Source organism: Schistocerca nitens, chromosome 1 (assembly GCF_023898315.1).
Source record: "Schistocerca nitens isolate TAMUIC-IGC-003100 chromosome 1, iqSchNite1.1, whole genome shotgun sequence".
NCBI classification, from domain to species: Eukaryota; Metazoa; Arthropoda; class Insecta; order Orthoptera; family Acrididae; genus Schistocerca; species Schistocerca nitens.
In genome coordinates, this window is record NC_064614.1 from 950,240,215 (window position 1) to 950,265,976 (window position 25,762).

Genomic DNA, 25,762 nt, shown 5'->3' on the forward strand with positions numbered 1-25,762 from the left:
GAGCCAACAATTTCTAACAGAGCCAACAATTTCTCATCTTCTCCAATTCCATTAGTGTCCTACAAGCATCACATGTACCCAACAGAAAAAATGGTCCAGGTAGTACATGCTCAACTGCTGGGTACTGGGGCTCGTGGAAATGTGGGGAAATGAACAAGCAGACCAAGCCACCAAGGATGCCTGCAGGGACACGAGTGCCACAGTGTGCCAGTCATTTCACTGTTGCGTCAGACGTCCATGCTATTGTGGGAGGAGGGATGGGCTGGCAGTGAGAGTCTATAAGCTACAGGCAACTATCGAGCTGTGGTGTTCCTTGTGTTGGTTGCTCCAGGGGGATGAAGTGGCTCTGATCCTCCTCTGATATGGGCACTGACCTCTAACACATGGCTTTTTATTCTGGGAAGACGACCTGCCCAGTCTATGGTTCCTGTGGTTCACTGCACACCACATTTTAACTCCTTAGTAGCTTGTACACTTTATTATATAACTGGGAATCAAATCCTGTGAACATTGGTAGCGGGACAGAGTGTGGTGGTGCGTTGGTTGCCCACTGGATGTACATTCAGGAGGATGATGGTTCAAATCCCTGTCTGGCTATCCAGAATTACACTTTCTGCTATTTCCCTAAATCGCTTCAGGTGAAAGCCGAGATGGTTCCTTTGAAAGGGGCATCACCAATTTCCTTCCCCATTCTTTCATAACCTAAGCTTGTGCTCTGTCTGCACTGATCATACTGTCAAGGGTATATAAAGTCATATCTTCCTTCCTTGATGATGGGCTTTTTTTTAATCACACATAGTAGATTTCACCTCTGGTATGTTTTCTGTGTTTAAATCATACTAATCTGCACTGCAATTCAGGCAACATAGTAAATTGTAAATTTTTCTGTGACTGGCTGTATGGAATTGCTTTCAAATCAAAGGACTATAAGGGTGTATCATATCAATGCCAGCCAGGTGAAGCACCATACACACAAACCAATATTTGCATTGGTGAATGATTTACTTTTAAATGTGAGTTAATATAAATACTTCGTTGAAAACTTGTTTCATGAACTGTTGGTTGTTTTCTTTTAAACCATAACATCCCATATTTTATATTATGAGTTTGTTAAAAGTTGAATCTGTATCAACCAAAAGTGGTTAATTACACTTGACTAAAGTTGTGAATAACTTTTCTTTTCTAGCAAGATTCTGTTCTCGGCATGGTAAGACGACAACTGGAAAAGAATTTGTTGTGTATTTTTGTGCAAGTTAATTTTTAGATGAATAGAAATGTACTCATTCTGTAAGCTCATGCTGACACAGTGCCAGTGGTGATTTTCGTGGAAGGTTCTCATGCTGCAGCAATAAACGAACAGAATGTGTCTAGAAAATGAATTCTGGCAGTTCATGCTTGGCTTTGGCGTTAGGGTGCTTCCTCTATTATCTTTCATTAATGGATTGTCAGCGTGCATCGATAATAGCAATGGACATGTGATGTCTTCTGACTGTACACTGCACAGTTTGAAATTTTATGATCAGACCTTTCATAAATATTTTGAGAACTCATGAGCATATAACATATAAAGCGGTATACAGTGGAGTATAAAGATTTAATGTAAACCTTAATCATGCAGTATACGGAAGCATAATTAGAGTAGCATTACAAAAATGAAAATCTTGAGAATGAAGAGATTAGAATTGAGTATGAAGTATCAATGGCATGTGACTTTTGACTATGAAAGAAGAGCTGATTAGACCAGACTTTTTGTAGTTAATTTTCAAATTAAAAAAGTTTTGAGTAAAAGCATTAGATGTACATTACATTTCTGCCGGTAAAGACATTTTATTGATACCAGCCAGTGACCAGTTTAGAGTATTAATCACAATTATTGGTGGCATGCATTACTGTATTGCAGAGGTAGTGAAACTTTCAGTGATCAGCTCAGAAATTTGAAATTAAGAAATGCAAAGAAGAAAAAACAACTAAGAATTGGAAAAAGTATACCATCACAGCTGGTGTTTGAGTTAAAAAAATAGTCAATTTCTTCCCGCCTAACTTCGCAGTTGCACCCAATTTCGTTGTAAAAAATAATTACAAACTTTTTATTGTCCACACGTCTGGCATTGTGTTTGCATGAGAACTTGCTCTGATGTGCTTGCTTTGTTTAATTTCTGTAGATGTGTTTTATTTTTTGTTAGTGCATATGCAGCAGCTTAACTTTTAGCAATGCATTTAGCATTTTTGCAGTGACAAGAATATTTGTAACTGTTAAACTGTGATTTCAGTGTTTCTTTTTGTGTAACTCTTTCTATGTTATTAAGAAGCATGGTCGTGCAGATATATGTGAGTCTGAGCCTGAGATTGTTATAAAATTATTTACAATAAATGATTTTTTTCTGTTTTGTGTTTAGGTATTAGCAGTATATTGTATGTACAGCTTTAAATTTTATACTTGTTATGTAGTTTCAATAATAAATATTTAGTGTACATAGGAGATCAGAGACCTGGGCACATAAAAACATGTGCCAAAAGAGTATCTCCAGATGTGAATGTGTGACTTACAAAAAATTATGTTGGTGTTGCATCATGTCCAATATATCTGTAAAATTTAATGATTTGCTATGCCGTTTGGTTACAGTTTTGGATTTACTGTGATACTGTAAGTAACTGCATTTATTGTTTTCAGGTTAATAAAACATATTTGTTTTATTTATTATTCTGTAGCATGAACTGAAAGTGTTGTGTAAATTATTATTGGTTCATCATGTAACTTCATGTTAGTTTGGAGGAAGTGATGATAGGGAAGTGTTTGGGCAAACATGCAATAGTTAAAAAATATGTTGAAGGTAAAATTGTGACTAATAATTCTAGGCAATAATTACAGGGAACAGTTTGTGAAAATGTGAGAAACATGATGAACAGAAAAGGCATTTTGAGCCTTCTTGGGAGTTAGGTTGTAAAAAAATGTACATTGCTCCATTGAACTGAATTTACATCTAAATTTATAAAATCTGTTACTGACAAATATTGTCTGTGACACAAGCAACAGAATGAGTAAAGTTGGCCACTCGACAAAACCAGGCCATAGTGCCAGGGCAGCATAGCTGTGTGTTTGTGTGTGTGTGTGTGTGTGTGTGTCTATTCTGTAGAACAACACAAGCTCACAAGCTGTGTTGCTATGTTAAAGTTCTTCTTGTGTGCTTATCATTTCTGATTCCATTGTTATCAAGGATTTGCCAGTTTCTCAGTAATTTTGCCACTGACTGATAGTGATGTGTCGTTTATTGCGCTCCCTCCCTCCCTCCCTCCCTCCATTATCTCTCTCTCGTCCGTATGTTCCTTTACTCAAGTTCTCTTTTTCTTCTGGAAAACTAATTGTCTCTTGTTCACAGTGCAAACTATGTTGTGCTCATTACTTGCCCAATGATATTGAACTACCCTGATGTCTTCTTTTTTGACACGAAACCTCTCAGAGATCTGTCATTTCGTTGGCACTAAATGGTAATACATTTGTCTTGATTGTCAGGATATTTATTTGTTTATTTATTATCTCATGACACATTTTGAGATAATCCCATCATCAAATCTATTCCATTCTATAACACCATTACTGCCCAAACATCTTTTAGTCGTACTTGGATTGATTGCACAGTCAATTTCAGCTTACTTAGGTGACAGCTAAATTTCAGTGTAACAAAATTGCATTGAAATTTCTTGCACTCACTTGTCACAACATATTCCACTTATCCCAACATACTTCCAGACCTTATTGGTGCAAATAGTTTCTTGTATTGGTATTAAACCACTGGCCATTCACTTCTTGCCCTCCAAAAAAATCATTATTTTGGTTGTGTACACGCTTACCTTCATGAGGGTTTAATCTCCAAAAACAAATTTGAAAGTAAATTCAGGAAAGATGTTTTGACTAATCGTTGCTTCATTCACCTAGAGACATTGTGTGCTGAAACAGTGGAATTCAGTCACCTAATGAAAGTTGAGGTGAAGTGCGTAAATTTTGTAAACCATCAAGGTGTAAAGCATCACCACTTAAAAATATTTCTTAAATGTATGGAAGTGGAGTATGGGGACCAAGGGGGCATACCTGACCACAGCCCAAATTGCTTAGTTGCGCATAAGTTTGTTATGTTTTCTTCGCTATTTGTCAGAATGTTTTCCTTTTTCTCTTAATGAAAGTCTTAAATTTTAAAATATGTATCAGACTTATTGTTTGTGGAAGATACAACTATGCATTTGAAAAGCATCATAACAACTAAAATTTTTTACTGTAAGCCAGTGAACAGTTTACAGTTAACATTCATGTCAAAGGAGTAATGTTGACGAAAAAGCTGCATGAAGAATGGAAATTTAATACTATTCATCTGTCTGCCTTCTTTAAAATTACGTGCTAGAACCAAGAGTTCAGTGTTTTGAAAATGAAATTGTTTAGAATTCCTATCACTGCCTGAACAGTAAGAAGAAATATAATTGTAGAATTCAACTTAGCTGAAATATAGATACTACAATATGCTGAACTTGACATAATTTTATCTTTCATTAGAGCCAAAAAAGTGAAAAAGAGGAGAAATGCCACTGTGCAGGTCTATTTGATTCCTCACTGCAAATGAGAATACTTGACAAAATAGAGTGTGCTCTGCAGCTCACTATTTGGAAATTAAAAATTCCTATTATATGACAGTGCTGGGACAGTCTAGTTGAGTTCCGTGGTTTTATGGATAAATTTCAAATTTGTCCTTGAGGTGTATATACTTCTGCTGTACCATTTATCACTATTTCAGTATCTGGTTTGTTTGTTATTCAAATTGTGATACAGTAAGATGTCTGGCAGAGATAGCACAGATTTTCTACTCAAAAACCATGCATGAGCATTAATATTATTTCTGTTACAGTGTATATGCACTTTCCATCAAAATTGTGTAATTTGATTCAGTGTCAATAAGAAGGAGACTAATGTTTGATAATTATTCTTACAGGGTTTGACAGATTTTGATCGGCTACTAATTAGAGAAAAGTGATGCTGAGAAATTAAGTTTTCTTGCTAGAATGGGAATGTAGGTACTTCATCTCCCCTGAGGCCACGTAGGAAAACTATCATTGATGTACTAGAGCAGTACGGCATAGCTGAAGTTTCTAGATGTAAATTATTTCATGTGTAATTTATCTCTATGATCAGGATGCTTAAGAAACAATGTACTTACTAGTGTTTTGTAATGGTGACATACATGCACTTACATCATTGTCAGGTAAAGTATGCTATCATATCACTGCAGTAAACAGGAATGTAACAAAACCAGAGAAGGAAAGTTGCTACTCACCATATAGAGGAGATGCTGAGTCTCGGTAGGCACAACAAAAAGATTGACACAATTATAGCTTTCGGCCAAAGGCCTTTGTCAGTAGTAGACACACATACACCATTCACACACACACACACAAACGCAAATGCAAATGCAACTTGCACACACGTCTTGTGTGAATCTTTCGCCGGCCTGAGTGGCCGTGCGGTTCTAGGCGCTACAGTCTGGCACCGAGCGACCGCTCAGGTCGCAGGTTCGAATCCTGCCTCGGGCACGGATGTGTGTGATGTCCTTAGGTTAGTTAGGATTAATTAGTTCTAAGTTCTAGGGGACTGATGACCTCAGAAGTTAAGTCACATAGTACTCGGAGCCTTTTTTTAATCGCAACTCAGCATCTCCGCTATATGGTTAGTAGCAACTTTCCTTCTCTGGTATTGTTACATTCCATCCAGTAAACAGGAGTGTTAGTTATATTGTCACGTAGAAGAAGGTGTAATTAGGTGACTGGTAATTAGGTAACTGTGCCACTCAGCTTCTTCAGTGACAGTATCAGTGTTGTGGCAGCCACGGTTGCAGTTATGAGTGACAGGTGAGGAAGGGGGAGGTTGCACCCAGCAAGGAACAGAAGAGGGCAGCTGCTATCTCCCCTCACCTGCCCTTTCCTCGTAACCTCTCTGCAAGGAAAAAAAAAAATCACCTACACCTACTGAAAACTCTGAGTCTGCCCTGCTACACAAAGCCAGGTGAAACAATTCAGTTTCAGTTTGACTGAAACCAGAACACGCAATCAAATAGATATGTAGTAGTGAGTAAATTTTTGAATGTTTGTTTCTTCGTTCGGCACTATTCTCTTTGATAGTGATTTTGAGTTATAAAATCTTCCAGTAGCATTGCACTGTCAATCCACAATGTTATTTCATGTGTTACCATCTAATGTCAGCTACCACACACACACCATTCATTCACACAAGCAAGCATTTCTCATGCACACATGACCACCAACTCTGACAGCACGGGCCAGAATGCAACAATCACTTGGGACGGAAGCAGCAATATGCACGGGATGGGACAGAGAAGGGGAAGGGATAGCAGTGTATGGGTGGGATAAGAGGGGAGCACTGTCTGGCTGAGTGTGCAGGACTGGAATGCCAACAGGTGTGCCGCAGGAGGTTGTAGGGTAGGGAGGTGGGGAAAATTGATTGAAAAAGGAGAGGAGTGGGAACAGATGGATGGGTGTATTGCCAGAGGGTGGCAAATAAAGAGGGTGGGAGATGAGAATGGGGAGGAGGTGGTGATAGGACAGATGGGGGTGGAAACTGTTGGGTGGAGGGTGTGGGGACAGTATATTATCTTAGGTTGAGGCCAGGATAATCACAGGATGACTCCCATCTGCACATTTCAGAAAAACTGGTTGTATAGGTAAGGATCCAGATGGCTTGGGTAGTGAAGCAGCCATTGAAATCACGCATGTTAAGTTCAGCTGCATGTTGTGCCATAGGGTGGTCTACTTTGCTCTTGGCCACAGTTAGGCATGGCTGTTTCATCCTGGTGCACTGCTGGTTGGTAGCCACCCAATATAATAAGCTGTGCAATGATTGCAGCAGAGCTGCTAATGACATAGCTGCTTTCATGGGTGTCCTGGCCCCTGATAGGGTGAGGTAAACCTGTGACAGAACTTGAATAGGAAGTGTTCCACCTGTGTCATCTACAGGGATATGATCCTTGTGGCAAGGACTTGGAATTGATAGTTACATAGGGATGGGCTAGGATATTATGAACTTGGGGTACGTGATGGAACACCGCTTTAGGAGGAGAGGGAAGGATCTCAGGTAGGATGCCCCTCATTTCAGGGCAGGATAATAGATAATCAAAGCCCTGGCCAAGAATGTGGTTCGGTTGTTCCATTCCAGGGTGGTATTGGGTGACGTAGGTGGCACTCCTTTGTGTCTGGTTCTTGGGGTTGGTGGTAGGGTTGAGGTATGAGGGGAAATGTCGCAAGAGACCTGTTTGCAGACTATGTCTGTGGGATGGTGCCTGTCTGTAACGGTGTTGATGAGATACTCTGCATACTGAGCAAGAGTTACTGCAGATAATGCTGTTCCCGGGTGGCCGAGTTGTATGTTAGGGATTTTTTTGTGTAAAAGTGTTGACAACTATCAAAATGCAGGTACTGTTGGCGGTCGGTTGGTTTAACGTCGGCAGAAGTGCAGGTGGAGTCATAAGAAAAGATATGGTCAACGTCTAGGATGTTGGCACAGTGGGTTGAGGAGGACCAGGTAGCCACTGCAGTACGTGACAACAGTGGTGGACTTTTGTCTGCAGGTAGGATGATTAGGTCAGGATTAGTTTTTTGGTTGTGTATGGCTGTTCTTTCCTGTGCTGAAAGGTTGGTGTTCTGAGGAAGGGACCTGGGGAAGGACAGTGAGGCTAAGTTGGAGGTAAGGAATTCCTGGAAGGTGACCAGTCGATGGTGAGGTGGGAGGGGGAGGATCACTGTCGGATGGTGGTACGAGTTGGGAGAGGTACGGTTCATTGTTGGAATTAGTGGCTTTTGTTGGAGGGATTGGCAGCAAAGAAGTGTTTCCATTGCAAGTCCAACATGGTTTAATTTGGGTATAGGGCTAAAACTGAGGGCTTCGGATAGGACTGCAGAGCTGTAGGTTTTTGGTGCAAAGGTTAACAACAGTGTTATGGGAATGTTTCGGCTCTGGATTTGATGAAGTGTTGGTAGGGGTTCTGGGGGGATACGCCAAGTTTAAAAGCTCAGATAGGCATGGATTAGGTGCTATGAGGGGTTGACAGGGAGGAACACTGTGGATAGGACAGGCTGGAAAATGGTGCCCCAAGGTGGCAGTAGGGTGTTAGCAGGCTGGATAACTTTGAAGGTGAAGTCTGGAGTGCTCCTCCAGGTACTGGAGAGCAAGGGATTCAGTTTCAAAGATATGACATATGAAGCAGGGATTGCACAGTAGCGTATCTTGCAGGGGGAGCAGAGATGGTCTGGGATGCCTGAGCCACGGAGATGTGTTTTTGCAGTACCAGGTTTGTTAAGGCCAGGCACTGGCAGAATCTAAAAAGATTAAGTTCATTGTGAAAGGAGGGGTGGGACCCAGAGAAAGGAATTTTTATGGTTGGGTTGTTTTGGTTGGTGGGGGGGGGGGGGGGGGTTCCATGGCTTACGCAGCTTTTAAGAAATTGGATGTGGGACTGGGTTTTAGCCAGGGAAACTGAACTGATGCAGAAAGTTGGAGCAGGGTTCCATTGTGGCAGACCAACCAGCTGTCAACCAGCACGAACGGCCACCATACAACTGTGTCTTAAGAGCAAAGTATACCACCCTGTGGCTCAACATGCAGCTGAATGTAACATGCTTGATTTCAATGGCTGCTTCACTACCCAAGCCATCTGGATCCTCCTCTCCAAGACCATCTTTTCTGAACTGTGCAGATGGAAGTTATCCTTATGACACATCCTCCGCTCCCGTAATTTTCCTGGCCTCAACCTACGGTAATAACTGTCCCCCACACCCTGCACCCAACAGTTTCCAACCCCTCTGTCCTACACCCTCCTCAACATTCTTGTCTCCCATCCTCTTTTTTTGCCACCCGTTGCCAATGCACCCATCCATCTTTTCCCGCTCCTCTCCTTTTTTGCTCCATGTTCCCCATCTCCCTGCCCCACAACCTCCTGATGCCTGACGTTTACTTGTTTTCGTTCTAGTCCCCACATACAACACCAGACAGCGCTCCCCTCTTTCCCCACCTGCACACTGCCATCCGTTCTCCTTCCCCTCCAGATTGCTGCTTCCATCACATGATTGTTGCATTCTGCCCCGAGTTTCCGGAGTTGGCAGTGTTACTCTTTTCCCGTTTAAGGCTTTGGCCAAAAGCTTATGTGTGTCTTTTGATTTTGCCTGTCTGCAACTTAGCATGTTATCTTTACAGTAAGTAGCAATCTATCTTTTCCTTCATTATTGATATTCCTACCTCGAGTTCCCATTTTTTTACAAGTGAAAGTATCTGTTACACGGGTTTGTGTGAAAGATCCTGTGTAAAATGATGAACATCCACAATTCATTGTTTATTGGTATGGCTGATATGGGAGCCATGCCACTTTTTTCAAACATAATGGGTATCTTGATATCTGATGTTGGCACTGTTGAAAGTGGGATAATCATTTTGACATCATTTGCAGAAAAGCTTCCTTCACTGTAAGATTAATATGTGTTTTAAGTTTCAAGCCAAGAGGCAAAAACAGACTTGCAACAAATTATTCATTAATTATGGACTTTGTTGTAGGAATCCTTCACTTTGGCAGTTATGCACATTGGAGCACCAGCTTGTGGAATGAATGCTGCTGTGAGATCATTTGTCAGAAATTGCCTTTACCGCGGTGTGACAGTTCTTGGAATTCATGATGGTATTGAAGGTCTAGTGGCTGGTAATGTAAGTACCACATTTAAAACCGTTCAAAGTTACTTATACTGTGTTTCATTGTATTGTTTTTTATAAGTTAAACTGATTCACTTTAGTCTAATTCATTAAGACTTACATTTCTCATCTTAACGTCTTCAGTTTTGGCTGGCCGAAGTGGCCGAGCGGTTCTGGGCGCTACAGTCTGGAGCCGCGCGACCGCTACGGTCGCAGGTTCGAATCCTGCCTCGGGCATGGATGTGTGTGATGTCCTTAGGTTAGTTAGGTTTAAGTAGTTCTAAGTTCTAGGGGACTTATGACCTCAGCAGTTGAGTCCCATAGTGCTCAGAGCCCTCTTCAGTTTTGTTGCGAGCTTAAGTATTTTAGCACTTAACACTAAATCAGCAGCAAATTGTTAAATAGAAATTGTAGGTAAATCAGAATCTTTTTTATCCAATTTTTAATTTTTTGTTTACTGTGTCCAATGAGACAAGGTAAACCTACAGAGGGTGTCAAAAATTAAAAGTATGGCTGTGTGTAAGAAACCATTTCAGGATTCTGTTCATGTGATACAGGAATACTTAAATTGACCTGATGAGGCTGTAGCTTGATCTTTGCTCCCTATCCCAAAAATTTGCAACATAATGGGAAACTTAATTACAAAATTAAACTAACATTTGTATTTTTAGCTAGTTAGGCAGCGTTTTTGCAGTAAAACCTCTCCCATTTCCAGTATTGATAATCTACATACTGCCTACATAGTATATTCTAGTTCACTTACCATTGCCATGATTTCTCAACTTAAAAATCTGTCATGTGTTTTCTGAATTAAATTCAAACATACAGATGGGCTTGCTGACAACTTAACTGCTTAACAAAACATGCAGACAGAAAGAAAGCCACATCACCAAAACCCACTGCATAGAAATATTCTCACATTAATTAAGATAGTTTTGCTGTTAAAACCTGCAGGTAAAAACGAAAAGAGTACAAGACCCCTGTTTCCAATAACTTGTGGTTTACTCAGGCTTCAGGAATACTGAATGTGTCTTAAACAAAGTTTTGTATGGGTCTACAAGATACCTGTTGCAGTTATAAAGGTACTGTGTAGCATATTTTGAGTGACATATTCACATAGTTATAAGCTTTTTAATAGTCTCTGTCTTGTAAATTTTTTTGTTTAATTAGATCGGTAGCATCAATAAAGGTTCTCACCATAGAAGACTTTGTTTGGTGTTGCTATTTTTACTGTGCTGGAAGAAAAGTTTTATATCACACTGTAATTCTAACACAGTAAAATGCTGTTTTTATGATTCCCCATTTTTGTCAATCTCGACAGAAATACTAATCTCTCAATACAATGCTTTCCCATCATTAATGATTCCATGATGCAAAATTTCCTGTATTTTAAGTTTTCTTTGGTGTTACCACAATCTTTAACAATGATTTTCATACTGATTTCTGCAAAAAGTGCATTGCATTCCTGCACATTCAGACTTGGAATAAATCAGGAAATGCAGACTACATGCAAAGTTATTTATCATAGAACATAGTATTAGTGTAGTAAGCAATTCATTGTCAATGTGTTGGACCATGGCCACCTGTGTTATAGGTTTGCAGGTTCGGAAGGGTGGGAAAGTATGCTTATTGATAATCACAATCTGACAGTAATGACTCCAGTGGCAACCTCCCTTCTGCTAATTGTGTTGTAAGAAAAGCTTTAATATAATTTCTCAGTAGTTTATACAAATAAACACCACTTTTGAAGATGGCTGTCTCTGTAATGGTCTTTTATGAATCATTGTTAGTTCCGCACGAAATACACTAATCCAGACTAGGTGCACAGTCTTAGCTTGGTATGATCTGATGTCAAATGTAAACATTCCTCCTCAAGATGCTCCGTAACGTGACAACAATTTCCACCATCTTTATCATCCTGGATGTCCCTGAACCAAGTGACTTCCATGTTAGCAACAAGCTCTAGATTTCGTGCCTGTTGTTCTCTGTTTATGAAGACTGCCAACTTTAGTGTTTTAATAATAAGTCTCAGACTAGAACATAAATATCTTTGTAATGTTGTTTTGTGAAAGACCTTTGCTTCTGTGTTTTATTTACACCATTGGACATGATCGGAACGAAGAGGGAAACTAATGTGCGCATTTTTGTGTGTTAGCACTCAGCCACTGCATTTGTGATTATCATGAAGGCTGAGTGTTTCCTTCTTCGCTCCACTCATGTCCAATGGTGTAAATAGAAAACGGAAAGGAAAGGCTTTCGTGAAATCACATGGAAAAGTTATTTGTTTTCTAATGTGAGCCTTATTATTGATAATCATTATAGAATTATGGTAAATAAAACTTGTAAGACAATATTCATGAAAACACAAGATTGGCTATTTCCTTAAACAGAGAACAGTAGGCACAAAATATACAACTTATTGTGTTTCCTATGCTTCCCTACATTTTATGCTTTCCTGCGTTTTATGCTTCTTTTGGATCAGTTTTACTGTAACTATTATTCATCATCATATGACATTTGTCATGATTTTCTTCTGGTAACCAAGCTATGTTGCTGTTTTAAAGCAATGATGTGCTTTAAGATCTATTTTCTATTTTTAGCAGTATGTTTAAGTAATCTGTATCATTATTGGTATCAATGTTTTGATATTTTATTGTTATATCACATATCTACTACTCAATTGATGTTACAGATTAGTAAAATGGCATGGTCAGATGTGACTGGTTGGGTTTCTTTGGGTGGTGCCATGCTGGGGACAAAACGTACTCTGCCTGGAAATAGAATAAAGCAAATTGCAGCTCGCTTCAAGGAATTCAACATCCAAGGCCTTCTCATTATTGGTGGTTTTGAGGTAATAATTGATGGATTAAAACTTGAAATTGTGACTATTCGCAATCTATTTTCTTCTTATTCTTTTCTCCCGTAGGCTTACCAAGGTGCGCTGCAACTTGCAGAGAGCAGGCCAACACAACCAGAGTTCTGCATACCGATTGCTGTTATTCCTTCAACAATAAGTAATAATGTTCCAGGCACAGAATTTTCCTTGGGTTGTGATACAGCACTTAATGAAATTACAGAGGTATTTACTGTTATTGTGTTATTTGGTGCCTATTTTTGTTATTGCATCAGGTTGATTTATCACACCAACACAGATAATTTTTATCACTATTTGTGTGTCATTTGCATGTTCAACAGCCTTCCATAATTATCTGTAGCATGAAGCAGTTGTCATCACTATATTTAATTATCTGTAGCATGAAGCAGTTGTCATCACTATATTACTTGGCAAGACCAATTGGTTACCCGGCCGTAATGGGAACTGACGTGGTAACATGACTAGGTACACTCGCTTTCCAGTTCAGTGTCGCGTGCATTGTCACCTCATAGTGTATGCACAAATGGAAAACCAGTTCTAAGCAAAGAAGGTAAGGCAGAAAGGTGGAAGGAGTATATAGAGGATCTATACAAGGGCGATGTACTTGAGGGCAATACTATGGAAGTGGAAGAGGACATAATGAAGATGAAATGGGAGATACGATACTGCGTGAAGAGTTTGACAGAGCACTGAAAGGCCTAAGTCGAAACAAGGCCCCAGGAGTAGACAACATTCCATTAGAACTACTTATAGCCTTGGGAGAGCCAGTCCTGACAAAACTCTACCATCTGATGAGCAAGATGTATGAGACAGGCGAAATACCCTCAGACTTCAAGAAGAATACAATAATTCCAATCCCAAAGAAAGCAGGTGTTGACAGATGTGAAAATTACCGAACTATCAGTTTAATAAGTCACAGCTGCAAAATATTAACGCGAATTCTTTACAGACGAATGGAAAAACTAGTAGAAGCCGACCTCAGGGCAGATCAGTTTGGATTCCGTATAAATATTGGAACACGTGAGGCAGTACTGACCTTACAGCTTATCTTAGAAGAAAGATTAAGGAAAGGCAAACCTACATTTCTAGCATTTGTAGACTTAGAGAAAGCTTTTGACAATGTTGACTGGAATACTCTCTTTCAAATTCTAAAGGTGGCAGGGGTAAAATACAGGGAGCGAAAGGCTATTTACAATTTGTACAGAAACCAGATGGCAGTTATAAGAGTCGAGGGACATGAAAGGGAAGCAGTGGTTGGGAAGGGAGTGAGACAGGGTTGTAGCCTCTCCCCGATGTTATTCAACCTGTATATTGAGCAAGCAGTAAAGGAACCAAAAGAAAAATTCATGGAGAAGAAATAAAAACTTTGAGGTTCGCCAATGACATTTTAATTCTGTCAGAGACAGCAAAGGACCTGCAAGAGCAGCTGAATGGAATGGACAGTATCTTGAAAGGAGGGTATAAGATGAATATCAACAAATGAAAAATGGGGATAATGGAATGTAGTCAAATTAAATCAGGCGATGCTGACACAATTAGATCAGGAAATGACACACTTAAAGTAGTAGACGAGTTCTGCTATTTGGGGAGCAAAATAATTGATGATGGTCGAAGTAGAGAGGATATAAAATGGCAATGGAAAGGAAACCGTTTCTGAAGAAGAGAAATTTGTTAACATCGAGTATAGATTTAAGTGTCAGGAAGTCTTCTCTGAAAGTATTTGTATGGAGCATGGCCATGTATGGAAGTGAAACATGGATGATAAATAGTTTGGACAAGAAGAGAATAGAAGATTTTGAAATGTGGTGCTACAGAAGAATGCTGAAAATTAGACGGGTAGATCACATAGCTATTGAGGAGATACTGAATAGAATTGGGGAGAAGAGGAATTTCTGACACAACTTGACTAGAAGAAGGGATCAACTGGTAGGACATGTTCTGAGGCATCAAGGGATCATCAATTTAATATTGGAGGGAAGTGCAGAGGGTAAAACTCGTAGAGGGAGACCAAGGCATGAATACATTAAACAGATTCAGGAGGATGTAGGCTGCAGTAGTTAATCGGAGATGAAGCAGCTTGCATAGGATAGAGTAGCATGGAGAGCTGCATCAAACCAGTCTGGACTGAAGACCACAATAACAACAACAGTGCGAGTGCAATAAGTGACTGCAGAAAATGCTTTCACGGAAATCCACTGCAGCTTACTGTTAACATCATTTGTTTTACTGGCAATGAGAATGAGAAAGAAGCTTTGTGGCAGAGTAAAACTGTGTGACGGGCCAAGACTCGAACTCTGGACCTTTGCTTTTTGCGGGCAAATGGTCTACCAACTGACCTATCTAAGCGCAATTCACGCCCCTTCCTCATAGTTTTATTTCCACCAGTACTTCATCTTCTACCTTGGGTAGCTCAGTCGATAGAGCACTTGCCCGCAAAAGGGAAAGGTCACGGTTTCAAGTCTCAGTCTAACACACAGTTTTAATCTGCCAGAAAGTTTAATATCAGTGCACACTCTGCTGCATAGTGAAAATTTTATTCTGAGAATGAGGATGTTGTAGGACTGCCAACAGAGAAGACAATGGAATGTCCAGACAGATGTTGACAAGCAAAAGTTAAGTAACTGAATGGTGCACAGATTACAGAAGGTGGGATGGTTGAGTTGAGTAAGATTCAGATATCTGTTTGAGGGCAGAATAAGTAAAAAGCACACAATAAATATTTCAATGATGATGTAGATAACTGTGTTATTATTCAGCAATTTCTCCAATAGTATGGACGACACAAGAAAACACCATCCTCACAAAAACACCACAGGTTTTGTCACACAAAACTGAAGTTCCAGGCTAGCAAAATAACTCCAAGGAAAACTATTCCGTGTATGGGATTTGATTTGAAAAGGTGCCAGAATCAATGAGTCATTATATGCAGAAGAGAGAATATACTTGCAAAAAGAGAACTCTACATCAAATTTTTTTGTGAAAAAATGAAGCATCAGAATTAAAGTGGACAGTGATTTATTTAAACAAACCATTGATTCATACATGTTACACTGTAAATATATGTTGCATAGTCGTAGTATACGAAGAGTATTGTCAAACAAAGCCAGAAAATGTTTTGTTGTTATGAATGCTGAGTTTCATTTCTTCTCCTCTATGAAGATAACATGAAAACTGTGCACTACCATGTAGAACTGGACAGAAGAAACTTTAAAATATGTAGAGAAAAAGAAGCTGAACTTTTGGCATTAATTAAATCACCCTTCTTCTCTTTATACCAGTGACAGAATTTTGCAAGAAAATGGTTCCCTTCCTACTGACACCATGTTATCAAGATCTAAATCCCATAGTACTGGCCCGTAATCTGGCAAAGAATAAGATCTGTAGTCATTGTCAAGCATCTCACTCTCTAACTGGAACAAAATAACAGCTGATGCTTTTACTGCTAATAAATGAATGTCATGAGTCACCTATCCTTGTGCAAGCCTTTCAATGTAGCGCTACTCTGGCAACTTGTGTATTCATTGTACTGCTTCTTAGATGACCTCACAAGGCTTGAATGGACCAATGTCTGCACCTTTCCACAAGAGAAAAAGTTACAGGAGTCAACAGGAATCAATCCCAGCACCTCAGCATTACTAGCCAAAAATGCTAACTGGCCAAGTGGTCAGTTTCCTTTTGCAGCTGTAATATTAGCTTGTAATGCTGTGACATCAGAAGATTGAAAGGCCATGTATCACATAAAAAGTGTGTGATGATTATTGGATATGAGGTACTTTGATTGAAAGTATAATAAAATCAGTCAGCATTTATTCGAATGCAGTATCAGTATTATCACTGGCAAACAAAATGTCAGATGATGAATCAGTAGACACAGCTGTGGAAAATATAGACATCACCAGGATGGTAGTTCTAGGGGTACTGTCAGCAAAGCATCATGAGCAGCTAAGGTGAAAGATAGTGTACATTCTGTTTCTGTTTGTTTTCTAAATAGGCACTTTCTTCAGTGGCCCGTAAAGACTTGTAGTGTGTGACAGCACTCCATTTGTAAGACTGCTGGAGTGCACACTATTGCTGCCTCCCCTCCCTGCTTCTCAGCGGCAAATGTGACACTGTTGCCATGGTAGCAAGGTAACCAGTGTGGTTTGCAGAGTAATGACGTTAAGTCCGCAGTTCGTGGTCGTGCGGTAGCGTTCTCGCTTCCCGCGCCTGGGTCCCCGGGTTTGATTCCCGGCGAGGTCAGGGATTTTCTCTGCCTCGTGATGACGGGGTGTTGTGTGATGTCCTTAGGTTAGTTAGGTTTAAGTAGTTCTAAGTTCTAGGGGACTGATGACCATAGATGTTAAGTCCCATAGTGCTCAGAGCCATTTGAACCATTTGAATGACGTTACGCTTGACATTCAATTTGTCTTTAACTCACTTCTTGCTTCTTCGGAAATATTTACAGTCTTCAATCCCATTAGTGTTATTCATGAATATATATTATAAACTGTTCTTTCTATTAATATGTAAAAGGAATCTTTATTTTTTATTAGATTTGTGACAGAATCCGGCAGTCTGCCCAGGGCACAAAAAGAAGAGTGTTTGTCATAGAAACTATGGGAGGCTACTGTGGATACCTCGCTACACTAGCAGGTAAAGCCCCATAAAAAAAGTTTCCTAGCAAAATAATATTTTGAGACTGCTGTCATGACAATGTGAGACACATAACAGACCATGCTAGTATTATTAATATTTTAAAAAGTGTAACCTGATAGGTGTAATGAGCATTGACAGTATAGTTCCAGATCAGTAGCGCTCAAAACCTCTGTTCAGTTTAAGAGGATATGCTTGGAAGTATTTCTTATTTTCAACTACAAATAACAGAATAATACACAGATTATTTTCTACTATGTATTCAAGCTCTTGCTGGAGGCGCTGATGCGGCATACATATTCGAGGAGAAATTTTCGATAAAAGATCTACAGCAAGATGTGTACCACATGGCATCCAAAATGGCTGAAGGTGTCCAGAGAGGCCTTATTCTTAGGTACAGTAAATATTTTGTCATTATTTTGCCTTAGTTTAATCTTTAATTACAGGACTGTTGACTTCCATTTTGGTTCTTTTTCAGAAATGAAAAATGCAATGAAAACTACACAACAGACTTCATTTATCGTTTGTACTCTGAAGAAGGAAAGGGGCTTTTTAGTGCTCGAATGAATGTATTAGGTAAGATTTAAGTATCTTTTAATATTATTTTTCTGTTTGTTTATTAAAACGCATTATAACAGATAAACTTTTGGATGTGGTAGAGATATTAAATTATTGTCAGTCTTAAAATGAATTGATCTACATAACTAATGTTTGTGGACAGTAGAGAAAGTATATTGCTCTGCTCACCTCATCTCTGCCTGAGTTGTAAATGTTAGGACTATATGGGAATACACTTTGCTGTGTGAGATAAATCTGTACTCCATCATTGCTCTTCTTCAACACTTATGTTGTGAAAATTCTGGAAAAAGTACTGTTAACATCAAAATCCTTTTGATGCTACAGGGGTGCTCTCTGCATTCTGTGCTGAGCACGGCTTTATTGCCACTGCACTGCTCGCCAAATGCTGCTACTTGTACTGAGAAGTGGTGTTCCATCTGCTATAAAATACTTACCATGTGATACAATGAAAAAAAAATGATTTCTGCACATCTGACAGTCTGGTCTTTGCTCAATAAAGGACCAAATTTCTTTCCGTTGTTCGTCATAGTGAATGTGCTAAATCGAATTTAAGTAAAACATTGCATGAAATTTTGAAGATTTTACAGAGGTAAAAATGCATTGTATAATCTTTACATATGGTTGAATATAGCTCATACATTGCTGTGTGTATGAAACGTAGAAAAGATATTAAATTTTATTTAAAATTGAGAGAAGAACGATATCTCATTTCATTATTAAATTATTTGTTTTTATATCCAGAAATTTTATTTAAAATTGACAGCAGAACAATATCTCATTTCATTCTTTAGTTATTTGTTTTTATATCCAGTGGACGGCCGCATGCACATGCCCATTTCCGTCCAGCGCATTGGGAATTGTAGTCATAACAATCATAATGTTTCATAAATGGTTCAGGATATCTATATGAAGTTTTTACAAATGATAGCATGCAAAGAGGCATGTCTGTTGTATGATAAATACTTGAAACTTTTTTATTCACCGAGATATGGAAGTAACTCATTCACAGCAGTGAGAAGTCAACTGAAGAAATGTGCAAACACGTCAGTAGTGCTTAAAGGAAAACACAGGGGCCACATTTAAGTCCTCAACAGCTTGAGAGCATGACAAGTTAACTCACCCACAGCAAAGGGTTAATAACAAGTGTGTGTGTTGAGGGGGGGTTAAACAAGTTATTGATGTGTCTAAGGCAACATGAAGCTTTACATTGCTGTTTGTAAAAGGTTTTGTTCAGCAGTAAACAGCCACATTAAACATTCAGATGTAAATGTTTGGTCTCTTACTATGAGATCCCACATCAATGGGAAGGCCATTGGAAATAGCCCAGAATATATGCTGCCACATCTTTTAACACAGTGCTTAAAATACTAAAATAAATCAAAGTTTCAGCTGAGTCACAGTAGCTTTCCATGGAGGAAGTATTTTTAAATTGGTTGTGCAGCAGTGAAGGCATCGAACTTCCATTTGGAAGAATGAGGTTCAAATCTGTTTTCCCATCCATATTTAGGTTTTTCTGTTATTTCCTTAATCGCTCATGAGAAATACCGGGGGGAAGGGGGGGGGGGGGTGTCCTTTGAAAAAGATGCAGCCAGTTTCTCAGTTTCTTTATTCGTCCTTATGCATTCTAAGATTGAGCCTTTTCTCTTATAACTTCACTGTTGACAGGCTGGTAAAACCTGATCTTTCACTCCTCCTGTTTTAAGAAAACATTGTTTCAGTATTGCTCCCATGTGCACCAGGCTCCTGAGAAACGCAAAACTGCGTCTTATCAAGTGTGGGTATGTTAAAACATTATATAAGAATATACAGCCTACAGTTGCAGGTTAACTTTATCGTTTACCTAGGTTTCAACATTAGTAATAACGTCTTCTTCAGAACATAAAATATTATTTAAATGTTTGCCTAAAACAAGCCATGTCGTAAGTCAACTATATAAAACTTGATGCATAACCATAAGGTTTTGTCATTTCTATTAAACAAGCTGTAGCAAATTCACTTTAAGCCAGTTGTATGAGTCTCGTTGTGTACGTTCTGAAGAAGACGTTATGACTAACATTGAAACCTAGGTAAACGATAAAGTTAACCTGCAGCTCTAGGCTGTATATTCTTATATAAACAATATCAGTTGCTGTCGCTGCATAAAAATGTTAAAAATTAAAACATTATAGCTCTATAGGATTAGAAATTAGTTTGGGAAATCCACTTCTTGACAGTACGCACACAATTTTTTTGCTAAGACGAATACGAATAAATTGTGGAGGAATGTTACAAAAATGGTAATCTAAAATATTTCTCGTTTCCATTGTTCACTTGTGGATCCAAGTTTATAAGAGACAATGGCTAAACATATTGGTTAGTTTATCATTACTCTTTATGGAAATCTATTTTGGAAACTTTAGCTGTATTGTGTAAAATGCTGTAAACAAAGACCATTCAGTCTTACCGTTATGTAAACACACTGGATCTCGTATTTTAAGTATTGAATAATAGAATTTTACAATTGGATATGGATATTCTTTGTGGTGATTTAATTCATTCAGACACATTTCTTCTAACATTAATGGACTTGTTTAATACATTACTTATTGAAATTATAGGTCACATGCAACAAGGAGGATATCCAACACCGTTCGACCGTAATATGGGGACGAAGATGGGAGCAAAAACGGTTGAATGGATGTTCCAGAAACTAAAAGAATCTTCCAAAGGTGATGGCACTGTATATACTGCAACACCAGATTCTGCTACACTGCTTGGAGTATTGAGGAGACAGTATACATTTAGTCCACTGGAAGAACTACAGAAAGGCACAAATTTTGAGTAAGTAGATTTACTCATGTATGCCAGTAAAATTAGCAAGTAGCTCTGTATTCCTATATAACTGTACTTTTTTTTCTTCTTCTTCTTCTTTTGTAGTTACCGTATACCAAAGAATCAGTGGTGGCTAAAATTACGTCCTCTGTTAAGAATTTTGTCAAAACATGAGAGTGCATATGAAGAAGAAGGCTTGTACATGACCATAGAACAAGCAGAAGAAGATGACAAAACAGTAGCAAAATAAGACAGATGGTATTTCTTGAAGCTCGTATCACCAACAAGTAGTCTATATACCTTTACCGTTTTTCTCCCTTTGATTATGTTCAACGAGAACAAAGGTCTCTTTTATGTAAGTTAATAATTTTTTACAGTGTTTGCCCTCTTTGCTTCTGTTATACTGTCGTTGTGTGTTGTATGGAATGTTAGAAACTAGGCTTTGACAAAGTATGCAGTTGCTAACTGGAGAACTAATAACTGTGTTCTTTCGTTTTCAGTTTCTAGAACCACAAAAATTGTGTCACAGACAAAACAGTGTGATTGAAACATATTTTGGGGGAATACACTTTTTATGTTAAGAGTTTCTAATGTAGAATGATCTGGGATGGTAACCAGTATGTGCAAAGACATACATTTTTTTTTCTTTTATTTGTCCTGCTGCTTTATTGTATTTTTAACAATTGATTTGTTTCTGGTACATTGATTTCACATAGATATGTAATTATAATTGCCTTTTGTAACATACCAAAAAACATAATATAGAAGGCTTGTTCATTTATAGCACAAGTATACTACACAATGTGAAAGCGCTGGCAGGTCGACAGACACACAAACAAACACAAACATACACACAAAATTCAAGCTTTCGCAACCAACGGTTGCTTCGTCAGGAAAGAGGGAAGGAGAGGGAAAGATGAAAGGATGTGGGTTTTAAGGGAGAGGGTAAGGAGTCATTCCAATCCCGGGAGCGGAAGACTTACCTTGGGGGAAAAAAGGACAGGTATACACTCGCGCGCGCGCGCACACACACACATATCCGTCCGCACATACACAGACACGAGCAGACATTTTGTCTGCTCGTCTGTGTATGTGCGGATGGATATGTGTGTGTGTGCAAGTGTATACCTGTCCTTTTTTCCCCCAAGGTAAGTCTTTCCGCTCCCGGGATTGGAATGACTCCTTACCCTCTCCCTTAAAACCCACATCCTTTCATCTTTCCCTCTCCTTCCCTCTTTCCTGACGAAGCAACCGTTGGTTGCGAAAGCTAGAATTTTGTGTGTATGTTTGTGTTTGTTTGTGTGTCTGTCGACCTGCCAGCACTTTCATTTGGTAAGTCACATCATCTTTGTTTTTAGATATGTTTTTCCTACGTGGAATGTTTCCCTCTATTATAAACACAATGTGAAAGATAATACTGTGTTTTTTTCTTGCCAAACGGTTAAGTTGAGTGCTGTTTTAGAAGTTACAAGTTCTTATATTGTGTTGATATTGTAATTAATTTCTCCAGTGTCGTTGTATACTATAAAACCAAAAATGTTGCCTGTATAGAGAGTCCGTTATATCTAAAATTGATTTTAATCTTGAAAAGAATTTTATGATGAAGGTGTGGTGTTGTATAGACAATTATTTTTTTAAAGTACTTGTGTTATCCTCTGGTAGGAGTGCACTACTCTCAGTTGTTGACTGTTATTTATTTTATATATTGTTGATTACTTATTTATACTCTTTTAACTGATGTAGTGAATGCATTCCACTATACTTCTCCCCACTCTTCCTTTTTTTGTTTCTACTTCATGTAACTGTCAAAAATACTCTTCATACTGTGGGAAAATGGCAGTGTTAATTTTCTGAAGCTTGTACACGCAATGTAAATTATCTTTTGTCAGATTAATTTTATAACTTGAATATTTCTTCAGATGCCTTCGAGATGCTGCATTTTCATTCAGATAAGCATTTTTAATACCTCAGTCATGACTACATTTTTCATTGTCCTACACCAAAATTTGTATGACTCAATATTAGAGCATCTGAGACACACTTTGATACAGATCGTTAAAGATTAATGTGTACATGCTGCATGCTGTGTAATATCTTTTTATTTAAGTTATATCATTTGCAATGGCTTTGACATAAGCTGTAATAATTTTTCAGAAGTGCAAATTCTGTGATTTAAATCTATTACATTTTAGTTTTCAGTTTCTAAAGATAATGCCAAACATTTTACTTAATGACTGTCGTGTTTTTATTTTTTCTTTGTGTGGATTCAGTATTTATCAGTGTTTATTCATGAGTGTTTTATTGTGATGCTCAGAATCCTGTGTAACACACTTACATTAAAATGGCCAAGCTGTGAGAGAGACATGCTAATGAATCTGGACTGCAGCCGTAGTTATAATTTTGATGATTGCCTGCTCTTAATTATCAGTTGTTACAGATAGTATGGGAAAAAAGAGGGGTGAAAAAGAAAGAAGATTTTTTTCATATTAAGCAACAGTATTACCTGTATTAGATTGTATTGTCTTAAATGTGATAGTAACTTATTTATCAATGTCACCACTGAGAAGATTACTTTTTTAATGTCGAAACTGAGCAGTGATCTGAAACTGTGCTGTGTTCTGAACATAAATTGTCCATAATAGACAAATAAATAATGCCAAAACAAATGTAAGGGCTGTGTTCCTCAAACTCATTCACTCAAGTATCTTTCATGTGTGTGTTCATGTTATAGACTGTTACTCATGTGCCTTGGTTAAAGTATTTTTATGGCTGTAATATTTATTTTAATACTTTTTACTGTAAATATTTACTTGAAGAGTAGAAAATGTGGACCCCCAAGTTATGGTCTTTTGGAAAAATTAGTGCAAAAGCTGCAGAACATAAACTAAGCATTGGTGTAAAATCTAGGAAAGAATATGATATGTAAATGAGAATATATTGCTGCTTACCAGACAACAGGGATGTTGACCAGTGTATAAAAGAAGAAATTGCTTAACTTCTGCCCAGTCATCCTCCTCCCCCCCCCCTCCCCGCCCCCCTTCCCTCTCACGCGCACGTTTGGTGTTGCGCCCACTGTAAGTTCCATGTGCCTCTAAGCGTGTCTTCCATGTGGTGAGTGGCAATCTATCCTTGTTGGCATACCCCAGAACATTATATAACAAATGTATTCATTATATTTGTTTGTTTTAAAAGCTGTATCCAAATACTCGCTGCCTGAACAATATGTGTTGCTTGAAACAAGCTCTAACTGTAAAATCTACTGATACACTTAAACATAATTCTGAGTCTGCATTTTTTTAAATTTTTTTTTCAGTTATATTGCATATTGTAGCGTTAAAACAAAATAAAAGACTTTTGGATATACCATCATTTGTGGTTTTTTCGATACTTCCAAAAAAGACAGCCCGTTTCATCTTGTAAGAATCCAAGCAGCTCATTAATTGTGACCAGAAGTTGGTGTAATGCTAGGAATCACTGTTACATAAATTGGAAATGTAGCTTCTGCTTGTGAATGTGAGCAGTTCAGCACACTTGTGTGTCTTCTCAGCATTGAGAACCTGGTTCCGTACACTAAGATGGTAGCGCTGTCCCAGTTGAAGTTTTTTTGCATATTCTAATTTCTACCCTCTCTCTAATAACAGAATGGTATTTTGTGAATGATGCACGTGTCCTCAGAAGCCTAGTAATGGAAGTTTGCTTGTTAACTTCCCCACCCAAATGAAAATGAGCCTCATTGCTCTTGATGATTATCATATTTTTATTGCCTTCAACCAGCACTTGCATTTGAATGGCAAAGTCTTCTCATTGTTTATAATCTGTTCCCTTCCGCAGCTGAACAATACACTTTTAAGTATGGGTGAAATGTTAAATCTTTCTTCAAAGTAGTGTGCACCGATTCATGACTTAACCTTGACTCACACACATCATCGTGCAGACAGCTCCAGACTTCAAATCAATGCCTCTTCCCACCTCGATGTTTTCCGATGTCCTTGCAGTCTTCTTAGCACAATACATACTGTCACCCTTCGAATGGTAACCCATCTGAGAATAATACTGCAGCTGGGAGTGATACCATGGCATCCAAGTTGGAATGAGCACAGAAAAGCTGCTGCAGTACTGTGCCAGATTCAGCATTCCTGACATACTCGAATGTGCGGTGCTCTACTGTCCACTGTGCCATTGCTACTGAAATGCCATCTGATAGCAAGAGCACTGCAGAAGAATCCTCCAGTACATCCATGAGAGAGGCATCGAGCTAGCTATTTCAAAAATGTCCAGTTCTTGTCAGTTATCAAGTACTTAGGCAAGGAATCCAAAGGTTGGAGACTACAAAATAGCTGGACAAGTTGTTAATCTTCACACCTGACACAGTATAACGGAAGAAGACAAGTTATAAAATGCTCAGGGCACTCACAATTGTTACCAGCAAAGATCTTAACCCAAAGACAAAACCCAACTTTATAAACCGACAGGTCAGCTATCAATCCTAAAGGGATGCGCAGCATGGGAAACCACCTGCAAAATTGATGTTTAATCCGTACCGACACTGTAGAATCACTTCCTGAGATGGCCACTTGGAGCTTCAATGTGTGCTAGAGTGGTGGATACCTGTGATGAATGTCAAGAGAAATAAAAAAGAAGATATTGAAAGACACCTCTTCAGTATTCAGTAAGACGGACTTCCACAATACTGTCAACCAGCTTTGTCCCATTACAATTATCAACCTGCAACTGTGGCACAGTTGCAAAGTTCCTTGGTCAATAACTGCTAGAAACATAGCAGGCATTAATGAAGACTGACTACAACCTCAGGGAATATGAAGCAAACTGAAATGGATGATCTACTCTGAAAGGATCATTATGAAAGAAACAGTAGACAGGAGGACATTAAGACCAAAATAAAAATATTTCACGTAACAGAGGATCTAAGGACCCACTAGTCTGCCCAATTTTCCTATGAAAGTTTTGACAATATAGAATGCTAAGATTTTACCCTGAAACCTCACACACAACAAGAATAAACTTTCAAAGAATGTCAGTCTTTGGTCAACACAACACACCCGCCAAAAAATAAAAAACGGGGGCAGCGCGGTGACATTCTCAGAAAGTATTCTGCACAATTTTCCACACCAATA

At 38.6% G+C, this 25,762-nt stretch overlaps 1 protein-coding gene across 4 annotated transcripts in view; it reads left to right on the forward strand.

The window, feature by feature from the left end:
- LOC126194621 (ATP-dependent 6-phosphofructokinase) overlaps positions 1–21,496 on the forward strand; it is an 83,613-nt gene extending 62,117 nt beyond the window's left edge. Inside the window, exons 10-19 of one of the 4 annotated variants that reach the window (XR_007538487.1) lie at positions 1,187–1,207; positions 9,599–9,745; positions 12,423–12,581; positions 12,657–12,809; positions 17,138–17,237; positions 17,505–17,631; positions 17,716–17,813; positions 20,414–20,636; positions 20,733–20,982; positions 21,128–21,496. Coding sequence is in view for 3 of the 4 variants with exons in the window: in XM_049932796.1 (XP_049788753.1) it covers positions 1,187–1,207; positions 9,599–9,745; positions 12,423–12,581; positions 12,657–12,809; positions 17,138–17,237; positions 17,505–17,631; positions 17,716–17,813; positions 20,414–20,636; positions 20,733–20,877 (1,173 nt within the window). In the remaining variant the exon portion in view is untranslated. Of the gene's footprint in view, positions 1–1,186; positions 1,208–9,598; positions 9,746–12,422; positions 12,582–12,656; positions 12,810–17,137; positions 17,238–17,504; positions 17,632–17,715; positions 17,814–20,413; positions 20,637–20,732 lie in introns of all 4 variants that reach the window. The other 3 variants (XM_049932796.1, XM_049932780.1, XM_049932804.1) reach the window with 3 other exon arrangements.
- Positions 21,497–25,762: the final 4,266 nt, after the last annotated feature.